General features: G+C 28.7%; 1 protein-coding gene across 2 annotated transcripts; it reads left to right on the forward strand.

The window, feature by feature from the left end:
* Window positions 1-7880: 7880 nt before the first annotated feature.
* On the forward strand, window positions 7881-12979 carry LOC114936289 (uncharacterized). Of its 2 annotated transcripts, XM_029309447.2 has the most exons (7): window positions 7881-7943; window positions 8916-9248; window positions 9712-9762; window positions 10296-10361; window positions 10554-10601; window positions 10821-10938; window positions 12010-12979. In XM_029309447.2, the coding sequence occupies exons 1-7, from the start codon at window positions 7917-7919 to the stop codon at window positions 12900-12902; spliced, it is 1536 nt and encodes a 511-aa protein (XP_029165280.1). In that variant the 5' UTR covers window positions 7881-7916; the 3' UTR covers window positions 12903-12979. The 2 variants fall into 2 exon arrangements, with proteins under 2 accessions (XP_029165280.1, XP_029165281.1); XM_029309448.2 differs by lacking the exon at window positions 10296-10361.
* Window positions 12980-13339: the final 360 nt, after the last annotated feature.

Raw genomic sequence — 13339 nt, forward strand, 5'->3', positions numbered from 1 at the left:
CATTTTTAGTGATTATTATTATCTTTTTTATGATTTATTTAGTTCTAATAATTTAGTACTTTATTATTATAAAATTATTTAATTATATTAATTTAATCATTTTTATTTATATTCAATAATATTATATGTACAGAGTGTCCTAAAATTTGTAATTCACCAGTTTATAAGAGATTCCTAAAGTTATTTAAAGATGATTTTTTCTCAATAAAAATGTCGAGGCACAAATAACTTTCGAGTTATAAGCGATTGAAAATAAAGGGATTTTCGCAAAATCAAGCCTTGCGGAAATAAAATATTAACAAAACTCCATTCTTCAATTAATTTCAAGTAGAGTTATTTTAATAGAATTTTAATTTAAAATTTAATTACAAAGTTACATGATGGCAAAAATTGGAAACATGCAAAAAAAATGATAGCTAACTAATTCGCGAATTTTGGAGCACATATACATACTTCTATATTAGTTTAAAAATTAATATTCTATTATAATAATTAAAAAAGATATTAATATAAAAAAATAATTTCGAAAAATCTAGTTTTAACTACAATTAATATCAATAAAAATCTTCGACTTTTTTACGCGATATGAAAGCAAACACTAACGTGCACACATCTATATATATAATATACAAAGCTAATAATAATAATTGCAGCTATTAGTTTTCAATTTCTCAATTAACATGTGATTATTATTAAACCTCTTGGCGAATAGATTTACTGACTTTCATTGAAAGTGAGAGGAGAAAGAAAGGGCAGTATAGACAATTTTACTTTTGCTTTTGTTCAGTTTTTGTTTTTTTGCATTCTGTCAAGTTTCGCATAATTATCGCTTAAATTTGATCTTATTATAAACTAAATTGGTACATTATAATCTTAACTCTACAATCTCACAAAAAATCGTACGATAGAGAGTTTAGAAATTTTTAAAAATTTATTATTTTTACTCTATTTTCTTTCTCTCTCTCTTTACATAAATTAATAATTAAACAATATTTAATGATTAAATTTGATTATTTATAAAAATTATCAAAATTTAAGAATTAAAAGTATATTATTTTATTTTATATTGTATATGTATTATATATTATTTAATTGCGTGAAAAAATTATTAATTCAAAAACGATTATTCGAGAATTTAAGTTGTGATAAGATCAGAGTTTAAGTTTGTAGGCGAATGCGGAAGTGAGCGTGTGCAATAAAGCACCACTTCCTACCTTCACTTAACTTATAGTTCAAGCAGAACAAAGCCCCATTTTTACGTAATTTGCTTTTTCAGCAAAGCCAGAGAAAGGTTTAAAAATGTACAAATCGAAACCATCGCTATCTCAATTGACTTATTGTTAGAGCGCGCTTGAAGCTACAGAAATCTCGAAAGCGATTGTTAGTTGAACAATAGTAAATAGCTAAAAAAATATACACTGAATTTTTCAATAAAGTTTAAAGATACAAAAAAATAAAAAATATTTATGTTAATAATAAAAAATATATCTTACTTTTCTATATTAAAAAAATATTATGTTATTATGTAAGAATATGTATAATATTCTTATTACCACAGTTATTTAAATTAGAATTAAAATAAAAAAATATGTATTAATCATATAAGCTTTCTATATAAATAAAATAAAAATATTTATTATTCATATAAATGTGCCATTTTTACAAACCATTTAACATACACACATAAGTTAAATATAGATCAATAAACTTAAGCGCAAAACATCTCGACTCTGAAAACTTTCACAACAGCAGAAATTTATAAATACCATGCAGAAATTTAGCGAAAGTTATATATTATTGTTTAAATAAATAAGTCAGAAACTAATGCATTAGCACAAAGTTGAAATATAAAGTGCTCGCGTGATGGCGTTTTAATTTAAGAGCTGATATCTTACATTCATGTGTGGTCGATGATCTCCAATTTGATTGGTGCTCTCACTGCATAACCGCAAGTTCCAGTTTTATATCAAAAAATAAATTTCAGAGAGTTAATGACGCTTAGCTTATTTATTAAAAAATATTTTTCCTGGTCGCTAACTTGAATTGCATGCACCACAAATTACATATTTAAGTATCGTAAACCTAAAGTTCCAAATAAAATTCAAAGTTTAAATTAAAATTAATTATTAAATTAAAATACTTTAGTTAATAATTTCTTTAAAATTTTGCAAAATTAAAAAGTAATATTGTGTAGAAATATTATCAAAATATTTCTATTAAAGTCGAATTACTGTGACAAAATAAATACGTTTCTATTCTATTTTTAAAATGTATTTTATCACTCGAGTACCATTTTAAAATAAATTAATTATCAAAAAATTAAAATAATAGTTTATCCAAGGGGTGATAGAATTACAAATAATACTATATATAGAGAAGAACTTGCTAAGAAGTCTTTTTTTATTGAAACTATTTGGAAATAAATACCTAATTATCTAAGATTATCAAGTATTATAAAATATTAATAGAATTTAAAAAAACGATAATATATAACAATCATAAAATTATTTATTAATTTGAAACTGTTAGATATAGTTTTATATTTCAAGAATATTATGATGGTTTAGGTATAAATAAAAAAAATTATATTTATAAAATTAAAATATAAAGAGATTTAATTTTTAAAATAATTATAATATATTTTTTAGTTTTGAAATTTTTAGATACTTTAAATTTATATAAATTTTGATATTTTGTCTTCATATAATACTTTATAGTTATAATTTAGATTTCTTCTCCTAATAGCATGCAATATTAGCACAGTAGTGTATCGCAAGAAATGTATATACAGGCGGAATCAATCGAACGTTTACGATGTTATCTACATAGATGGCACCATCTTTATAATTATTGATCAAAAATATATTTAATAATAATTAATTAATATAATATAAATAAAAATATATCAATCTTGTATTAAAAAATTAATTATGTTGTGTATTGCATTGTTTTATAAAATTTGTAAGTGTAGCTACTACAAGTTAATTTACAAAATTTGATAAATAATAATAATTAATACATACAAATAGTATGCATTATTTTTAAACTTTTTATTAAATTAATATTAAAAAATTGAAACATGTATACAACGATATACATTTATATAAAATTTTTTTTAAATAATATGATATTATCCAAATAGATATGATATTATCTATTTTAATTACCGTTAAATCATTAATTAATTATATGCGGAGACAATGAAAATAATATTTTATCATTTACCTCTGATTCTCTATTTATTGGCGTGATTAATCGCACTCTCGCCGCAATATAAATGCAGGATGAAGAATGCACGGAATGTTGTAAATTCTTGTCTGCGGTATTTCACGAACGTGTCATATCAAATTCTCAAATCAACGCATCATTGCACGATGCACATGAACGATGTGCATAGACAAAAGCACTCAATAGAGTGAAAGTCCGCGCGCGAATCTCCTGTTTTGTTCACAAAGAGCCAGCGATGAAATTTTCGTCCGACGCTCTCTTACATCGTGTTTTACGTCGCCTTTTAAAAAAAATAATCGCCTTCACGTTCCCTTGACGATAAGTCTCGTTGTATCCCGCTAAGTGCCCGCCTTGCACAACCCAGTTTTCTTCTCTCGCGGCCTCATTATGCATTATGTTGATCCGATCCGTGCTGGTTGATTGCGATTTCTCGATTTACATATCCCTCTCGATACTTTCACACGTATGTGTGACACGTCGGTCCAAAGTTACCAATTATGTAACAGTTTACATTAAAATATACAAATACTTAGAAATACCAGGGATTATTGTTACATTAATTGTTTGCCTCTCGATACATCAAAAAATCATAAGCAGAGATAGTTCTTCTGTTTGTTAATATTTTTATATTTTTTTAATTTATAAAATTATTAAATATATTACTACGTTTAATTATAATTAATAAAAACTATTACTAATTTGTATAATTGTTAATTTATCGTACATTTATTTATTTGAAATGTCATTTGTTCTATTTTTCTTTGTTTTATTTATCAAAATATAAATTGAAGAATTTATTCTATAAAAAATGTCCGGAATTCACATTTTTGAAAAAACAAAGAGATAAAAAGGTTAAACATAAAAAAGGAAAATAATAAAAATAAAATAAAAAACAAAAATAAAAGTATTTCTAGCTATTATATAAGATTTTTACAACTTTATAAGACATAATCTCCATTTTTTAAGAGAATGATAAGATATACTTTAGAAAGATATAACTTTAAGAAGCTTTGAATAAATAAATTTAATTGTGCAACTCTCTTCTCGAGGAGTTGAGATTAATCGGTTAGACTTACTATAATTTTTACATTTTCTTCTTTTTTACGAACGAGTTTGACCGGATGCGATCAAAATATTACACGAGTTTCGGCCAAGACAAGTCGATCGTTGTCGTCAAGGTTGTGCTATCCAACGTTCGATTCAAGCTTCGGTCGTAAAAGGTGTAACTCGGCTAATCTATAAGGAACCCACATCTGTCCTCGGCTATGAGAAGACCTGGTCCCGTATTAATTTGTACGCATATTATGCAAGTATGCTGGAATTCAATTCTTAACTGCCTCATTTTCATTTTGTTTTTTTTTTTTTTTTTTCATTAGTTTTTAAGTGTGTAAATTATTTTGTATAAATATCTTTATTACTTCAAAAATAAATCGTGATCTCAATTAAAAATCAGTAAATTATGTTTTAGTAAGTTTCTTTAAAAATTAGAATGCTAAATTCAAATTCTTTGCGTGAAATTTCTGATTTTATTATGAAAGATAAAAAGTTACAATAGAAATAAATTTTTTGATAAAGAAAAATGTAGGTACAACATATATTTACTTCCGTCATGTAAAAGGACACGCATATAAAGAAGAGTAGTTTGTTATTGCTAAGCTTGATGAATTGAAAAATATTGATTGAACAATTCGATTTATGCCTGAATTGTCTTTATGCGAGAATATTTATCACAAAAAAATATATATTCCGACGCTTAAAATAATATAATTATCCGTTATATAAAAACGCCCAATTTCTCCCCCGAATAATCGATTAGCGCGTGACGAATTTCTGCTTCGCAGATGCATCCCACTTGCGATTCTTCCCGAATGATCTTCCTGATAAGACGCTTTCTTATTTTTCCAGCTTTTAGATTAAACCCGTTTTATACGATCCATAATTTCTCACAAATTCTTTAGAGAACAGAATTTAATAATAATTCTAATGTTATTAATTTAAAATTTAAAATATAACGTAAGTATGTGTAATATAAAAAAATCTTATTTGTAGACTTATTATATTTGTACATATATTGATGATATAAATAAATTTTAATATAAATTAAATTAAGTTAATTAATATAGTAGAAAAAGGCGAGCTTTAACACGAGCAAATATGGATGTATAATTACTGTATTTAAATATAAATTTTACAATAAATTCATGCAAAACGTCACTTACTTGTGACTTGAATTAAGTTAATTTCAAATTAATCTTAAATATAATTAAAATTTCAAATGTTATGTTGTTTTTATATATTTATAATATATTATACATGTGTATTTTTATGTTATACAAAATTATATGAAAAAAACCGTACAGAATTATAAAAGCTGTGAAAGGCTTTATAACACACAATGTCTATATATGTAAAAAAATGGCAATAAGATAGTTTGTGAAAATAAACTCTTGAATTTTATTATACAAATTTTATATAGTCTAAAATGGACTTTATGCAACTTATTTTCGTATTCTCGAATCGGGAAACATGGAAATTTAATGTCAAGAGAGAGACAGAAAAAAAGTGGGAGATCGTCAGAAATTTTAATGTTTTCGTTATCTTATACTATCTCATTTTTACTTATGACCACCCATCAATTGCTTCCGGGCAGGTTTATGCAAAATATATCCGGAATCTGCGTACATAGATTTTTCGTGTTTGATAAGCATTTGACATGCTCTGAACACGAAACATCACTACGACAGGTTAATACTCTCAAGCTCTTCTTCCACGCTTACTTTCAATCTCAATAAGTAGGTCAAAATAAAAGTGAGAAACTCTCAAAGAGGTAAAAAGTTAAAAATAATATTTTAAACTTTTCGTTCTCTTGATTATTTTTAATTATGAAGCCTTTTGCATAATTGTATGCTGTATTTTATAAATAAATTAAATTACATTAATAATATAAAATTTGTGTTTTGGAAAATGGAACATAATATATTCATTATAAATAGTATGTTTAATTATTATAATAGAGAGATAATTTAGAGAATATAAAAGGAGATGTGTTACGAAATACTATATTATTATGGAGAATTTTTATTTTAAATATTCCTGTTGATCTACGATGTATGAAAATATGTGAGAATAGAATTATTAAATTTTCTATAAATAATAAACATATATAATTTCTTTTATATTGATAATTATAAATAAGCTATTTTTATATGTTTACATGATAAATATAAAGGAGTGTAGTTCACAGTGCATATTGCAAAAGAATTTAAAAGTCACCACCACCTAATAACCGATTTATAAGCAATGGCCTTGTTCCAGCGACATTTTGACGAATTTGCAAGTTTCAGGTTCCTTCTCGAAACAGGATTTTATTAAGAAAATAATCAATCGTTCTTCATTTTTAAGCCTCTTTTTTATCTGTTTCTGGAAACTTTTTTATATATATAAATATATACTAATTAATAATATATTTATCATTATTATTATTATTATTAAATTAGAATATACAACATTAATAAATTAAAAAACAACTTTTTTTATTTTCTCTTTATTACTTCGAAAGAGTAAGATTTATTAATAATTATTAGTAAAAAAATGTAGATGCATACGCATATCTATTGTTATATATTATTATAATTATTTTGCCAATATATTAGAAATATAATCTTTGATAAAAAGTATAGTAAGTAGTCATGTATGTTGCGACATATCAATTTATTCCATTATAGAATGTTTTCTAAAATCACAAAATGTTATTACAGATTCTGTGATAAATTAGAACATCTATAATAAATATAGTTCTATATCTTTTGTAGTTAAATGAATTATTATTTACTTGAATATAAATTCAAAAGTGACACAAAAGTCGGCTATTCAATAGACCATTAATCACGTCGATTCATTAATGCTTTTTAACGCATAAAAGCAATGTCAAACTAATCACTTAACCTGATATATAGAATGTCTATATAAAATGTACTAACTACCGTTAAGAGAGTAGCAACATCCAATCGGGCTATACAAGAAAAATACATCAACGTATCCGATCGAAGGATTGCTGCACAAATCTTGTCTCACCATCGAGATGCAGTACGGTCCATTAAACCTTATAAAAATTCGCCGTTTATTCGATATCGAATCCTTTAAAAGGCTCCCACGCTTCTGCTGGCGATAAAGACGAGTGAGATGTACGAGTTTAAATCGCATTTCAAGAAAGAGAAGAGAAAGAATATACAGGAAGAAGCAAGAGGCCAATGGACCTGCAAAATTCCGCGAAATGTGGAATTGGCGTGAGATAATCATTCGCATAAATCATTATCATCATTTACCTAGATTCGGCTCCAGCCGAAAGTGAAGGTTCTCGTTGAAGGATGAGAATCTTTCTTGTAAGGATGGAGGATAATGGAATATGGTGTCGATTCGTAGACAACAACACCATCGTCATCATTACCATAATATATCCGACATTCCTCATCTATTCAATGATTTCGGGGAGCAGCGAGCGAGAGAGAAGTTGATTCGGTCAATTAAAAAAATCTAGTTCTGCCAATGCCACGCCGAATTGCGACACGCGAAGGAAGATCGTTCGTGAGGAAAAGGAGAGAAGGACCAGAGACGGACTTCGGAGTATAAAAGGTCGAAATGTCTCCGGGCAGATGCTCAACTCATCGCCCTGACACCACACGGCTAACATGAAGCTCCTTCTGATCACGTCCGTGGTAAGAGACCGCCTTACTTCTGCGATATCGTCTCAACCCCGCGATTGCGATTGAAGGTGTCTTCCTTTTAAGTGATTTTGTTTTATTAATGACAATGACCAGTGCATTGTGATCAATTAAGTGAATTAGTTGAGTCGAAATTTCATATTCTGTGACTCGACTAATAGTTGAGAAAATATTTTAAGATATAGCAGTCAAACCAATTTTTCTTTCGTATATATTATACAGTAATAGTTCTAACATATTAAAAGTTCTTTTTAGAATAATATTTATAATGGCTTAGCTTGATAATAATTATTATTTAAGAAGTTCGAATTCTGGGTATAATAATGACAATAATCATTTTTAGTGTATGCTAATAAAATTAATTATTGCAATAATTTTTATAATATATCAAATATGTTTATTGGAAAGAGATTTTAAAAGAAAAAATTATCTTTTTCATCAATTGTTTGATAAATTAACCGCGTGTAATTATTATTAATTATTATTCCACTAAAATATTTCGTTTTTATATATCGATATAAATATTCTCTTAAAAATCAGGCAGTTTTTTAAAAATAAGGTTAATAAAAAATTAGCAAACTGCCGCGAACTATAAATTATTATTATCACATCCTGTTTGCATTCAGTGACTTTTTAAAAAATAGATGAAGTCATCGCAAACAACACTAATTCGATAAATTCTTGCATTAAGTCATTCATTAAAATGCATGAATCCTGTAACAATTTCATAATATTCAAATTTAATTGCCAAGATCAATGCAAAATTGCGTCAAGACGACATAAATAAGGATGATGATTCAGTCCAGCTTGTCCGCAGCCGTGTAAAAAGCGATGCAATAAATCTAAATAATAGTTTGTAAATGTCTCGAAAGAAATTCTTTTTTATTAAGTATCCTCTTGAATCTTCTAAATTTGTTCGCTCTAAAATTATATTTTTGATTAATACACCAAATGCTACATTTTCAGGTCTGCTTCGCGGCAGCTCTAGCAGCGCCTGCTGATAAGCAGAAGAGGGAAATCTTGCCGGGCGATCCGCGCTACGGAACCGACTATCATCATCATCATCATCATCATCATAACGACCACGACAACGAAGTACAGATCTCGAAAGCCGCCGGCGGCTACGTAGGTTCTATCACAGTTCCGGATGAGACAGAAGGCCACTCGCAACCTCATACGTCCTATGGACCGCCCAACTATAATCCCGGCAAGCCCTTAGGCTCCGATTATGCTACGTCAAGCGACAAAAATACTGCCGTCCAGGTGCCAGCCACCTCTTACGGAATACCCGACCTTCAGGTAATCTGATCTGTCAATTAGAATATTTTGTCGAAATCGTTCAAATGGATTCAATTAAATACATTTGGTTTCAAATACTTGGCTTGTATTGCCACCTTTTTCCTCGATTTAAAAGCTGTTTAATAATATATTCAAGTTATTAACATTAGGAGAAATAATATATTAAAAGACATTATTTTTAATTTTAATTAAAATTATGGAGATTAAAAGTATGTATTATATATTATATTATTCGAATTATTCAAAGTAAAATTTTTAATTTACGTATAACAATAATTGATATAATCTTTTAATATATAAAGATATATAAAGATATAAAATTGATAATCTTTTAAACATAAAATTGTTCTTTAATTTATTACATTAAATTTAACATAATTTGTGCATACAAATATATTTTATAAAATTTAATTATTCAACAACGAGTTATATACTAATTAGACTTTGATTTATTATTGTGCAGCTTAACACCCTCGAACCAGGAGTTGAAAAAAAATCGAGTGCAGTTGTCCAGGTACATCAATCATATTATGCTTTCGTGATCACGTAATATTACTTTCTACAAGTTCATAAATTAACTGGCAGAAAATATTTCCACTTTTCTTCATCAATTAATATCTGTCAAAATAATCACTATATCCCCACAATCCCTGCAATCTCGCTCTTTACTCAAATATATATCAATCGAAATTAGTATTTCGAACTATATAAAGATGGGTTATCGAATGTCTAGAATTAAAAGTCTTTCCCGCGTTTCTAAAAAATGCACGTAATATATGCAAAGTAAAAAATATAATTTTTTTCTTACTTTTTGTTCAAGAATAAGATTATTAAAACATCTAATTATGTTGTTAGAATTCTAAGCATAATTGTATAATAAATTTTAAATTTAATACGAGGCGCATAATATTACAAATTAGTGTTATAATTTATATATTATTTTGTTCAAGAATATATAGAAAATATTAATTAATATTACAAAGCACAATTTAATATTTAGTATTTAACTTAGTTCAGAATATTTTCTTACTGCGTGTTTGATTAAAGACCAACTTGAACGCCGATTATCAAGCACCATCTGTCGAAGCGCCTATCACTTCTTACGGCGTTAAGGTAGGCACTATTCCGATAAAATTCAATGTAGTTCGAATAGGTAGTATAATGTTAGAATAAATAAAAAGACGTAAGGAATATTATATATTGATAAAAATAAAACAATTACAAATAGGTCGCAGTATTATAATATTTAGTGAATAAACTTCACTCAAAGTCATCATGTATGTTTATGCATTTCTTTGCTTTCAGCACGAGGAACCTGTTGAGCCACAGACTTCGTACAGAACCGGGGTGAAGGTACAATAATTAATTAAATTTATAATTATTTATTCAACGGGAAATATTTTAATAATGTATGAATAACACCGGTTGTATTTATCTTATTAAATATTTACTTAAATGCTCAATTCAAATCATGCTAATGTTAAAAAAAAGATTTTTAATTTTGTACTAGCCTACTGTAGAAATTTTTGTCACATATTAATAAACACTTCGTGTAACTTAAATGTTTTCTAGACCGTCTATGAGCATCCTCCAGTCGAATCTGTACAGGAAAAGGCTGTTCCTGAAGTCCATCACGAAGTTCACCACGTGCCGCAAGTGAAGACAACAACGCTACCCATCGAGACTCAAGGTGAGTGTTGACCTATCGAAAATTTACGACGACGATGACAAGGATTTACGATTCTTGCTGAAGAATCTAAAAACTCTTTCCCTTGTAATATCGCGTGTGAACGCCTTCACGTCGGATTACATAAGATTTTGGAAGTTTTCACAAAATTCTGACGGTCGAATCTTCCTCTCGTGTGTCGAGGTCGTTTATAGAAACCATATAGAAATATTCTAATGCTTGACGAATGTCGCGATGACACACGAAAACACTTGTTATTTGTCACAGTCTAAATTCGCTTTGCTTTCGAAAATAAATGCAAATGTATGCTCGCCATGAATATTAATTGTGTTATACAATTAGAGAGGCTGTTTCTTTAATTTTTCATGCTATTGGCTCACTTCATGTTTCATCAGAAATTTGCATATTTCTCTTTACGCTCTTAAAATTCTTTATTATTTCCTGTGTAAACTGTAAATTTTTACAGTGTTAGAGATAACAGTAAATAATTTTAAAAAAATGTTCAAAAATAGATTAATTATATAAATAAAAATTTTTAAAACTAATATTTTCAATTATTTACTGTTATCTCTAACACTGTAAAAATTTACAGTTTAATATATGTACATATATTAAACTGTAAATTTTTACAGTGTTAGAGATAACAGTAAATAATTATATATATAATATATATAGGATATATATATATATATATATATATATATATATATATAATATGCATATACATATATTATGTTGTCACATTATAATTAATCTCTTATAATTATCTTTTTGAAAATGTGTTCACAGAATTGAGAAAAAATATGGTTTGCAATTAATTTTTCTTGAAAAATCATAAGAATAATTAAAAGTAAACTCAAAATAGTATTGTGTCCAAAGATTGTAAATAATTATCACAGAAATATCACAAATATCAAAGTTATGAATTATTATAAATTATAAATTTCTAATAATTTTATATATTGTAATATTTTATTTTACATTCCTATTATTATTAAACTTATTAATTATAATAAAAATTACGTCAGATAAAACAATACTTCATGAAAAATAATATATATCATTTTATTTCAGGAGACCACCACAGCGTAAGCAGCCTGCCTTCCTACACCTCTTCCATCAATAGTTTCCCTAACTACTTCTACTCCTCGTATCCCTCGTATCCCTCGTATTCCTCGTACAGCAACATACCGGTGAGGACCGTGGACCACAACGTTCAAGTGCAAGTACCCCAACCGTACCCGGTACCAGTAACCAAACACGTATCGTACCCAGTTCCCGTTCCGCACCCAGTCGAAGTACCCAAACCCTACTACGTCCGTGTGGCCCAGCCTGTTCCGGTGACTGTGAATCGTCCTTACGCCGTAGAAGTGCCCCGTGCGGTGCCGTATCCCGTTCCCCATTACGTCAGAAGCAACGTTCCGGTTGTACAACACCAGCCGATTGTACAGCACCAGCCGATTGTACAGCACCAGCCGGTTGTACAGCACCAGCCGGTTGTACAGCACGTAACCACGGTGGACGCCATTAAGGCGAGCAATCCGATCGAGGGCTTCTTCGAGAACGCCCAGACGACGTTCCAAAACGTGGTCGGTAACCTGCCCTTCCAGAACGCATTCGACGGCTTCCAAAATCCCTTCCAGAACATCCCAAATCCCTTCCCAAACTTCCAACTGCCGAGTTTCCCTGGATCGCTGTTTCCCTCGGCGACTCAGCCTTCAGCCCCAGCGAACAACAACGTTAACGTACCGGCATCGACTCACACCGATTCGATCGCGGTCGACAATCCGGTGCTGAAGACCGAGACCATAATTACGAAACCAGTTGTTCATCACGCAAAGGTTCAAACGACACAATTCAAACCCGCCACCACGTGCGCCGGCTGTAGCGTCAGCGCCACTCAGCACCACATCAGCACCAAGCAGAAGGAACACTCTACCGACGCCAACGGTGGTTATAATTATTAAAATGTTTCTCTTGTAATGAACGTTGTAATGGAATTTCTCAGTGAAAATGCCGAACGATTGCTCGACGTGAGAATTTATTTCTAAAGTGTTGGATTGATTGAAAAGTTCGTTCCCTCCAAACCAGTCGACTTTCATTGATATTTAACTCTTAGATATAGACAATAAGAGAGGAGTATTTTTAATATCCTTGATTATAATTTGAAAATATCTTATTCTTTCAGATAATTTTTAGAGAAAATAGTTACGTCACACAATAGTTTGTTTAAATTTATATAAAATTATTTGCTAGAAGACAATGTATACATATCTAAGAGTTAAATAAAAAATTCCTGTTTTTCCTTAATTTTAAATATAAAATTAAAATAAAATATAAAATTAAATATAAAAGTCCTATATTTTTAAGTTACCTCTCAACTATCTATTATATAATATTTCTT

Source organism: Nylanderia fulva, unplaced genomic scaffold (assembly GCF_048542155.1).
Source record: "Nylanderia fulva isolate GAGA-0341 unplaced genomic scaffold, ASM4854215v1 Scaffold4, whole genome shotgun sequence".
NCBI classification, from domain to species: Eukaryota; Metazoa; Arthropoda; class Insecta; order Hymenoptera; family Formicidae; genus Nylanderia; species Nylanderia fulva.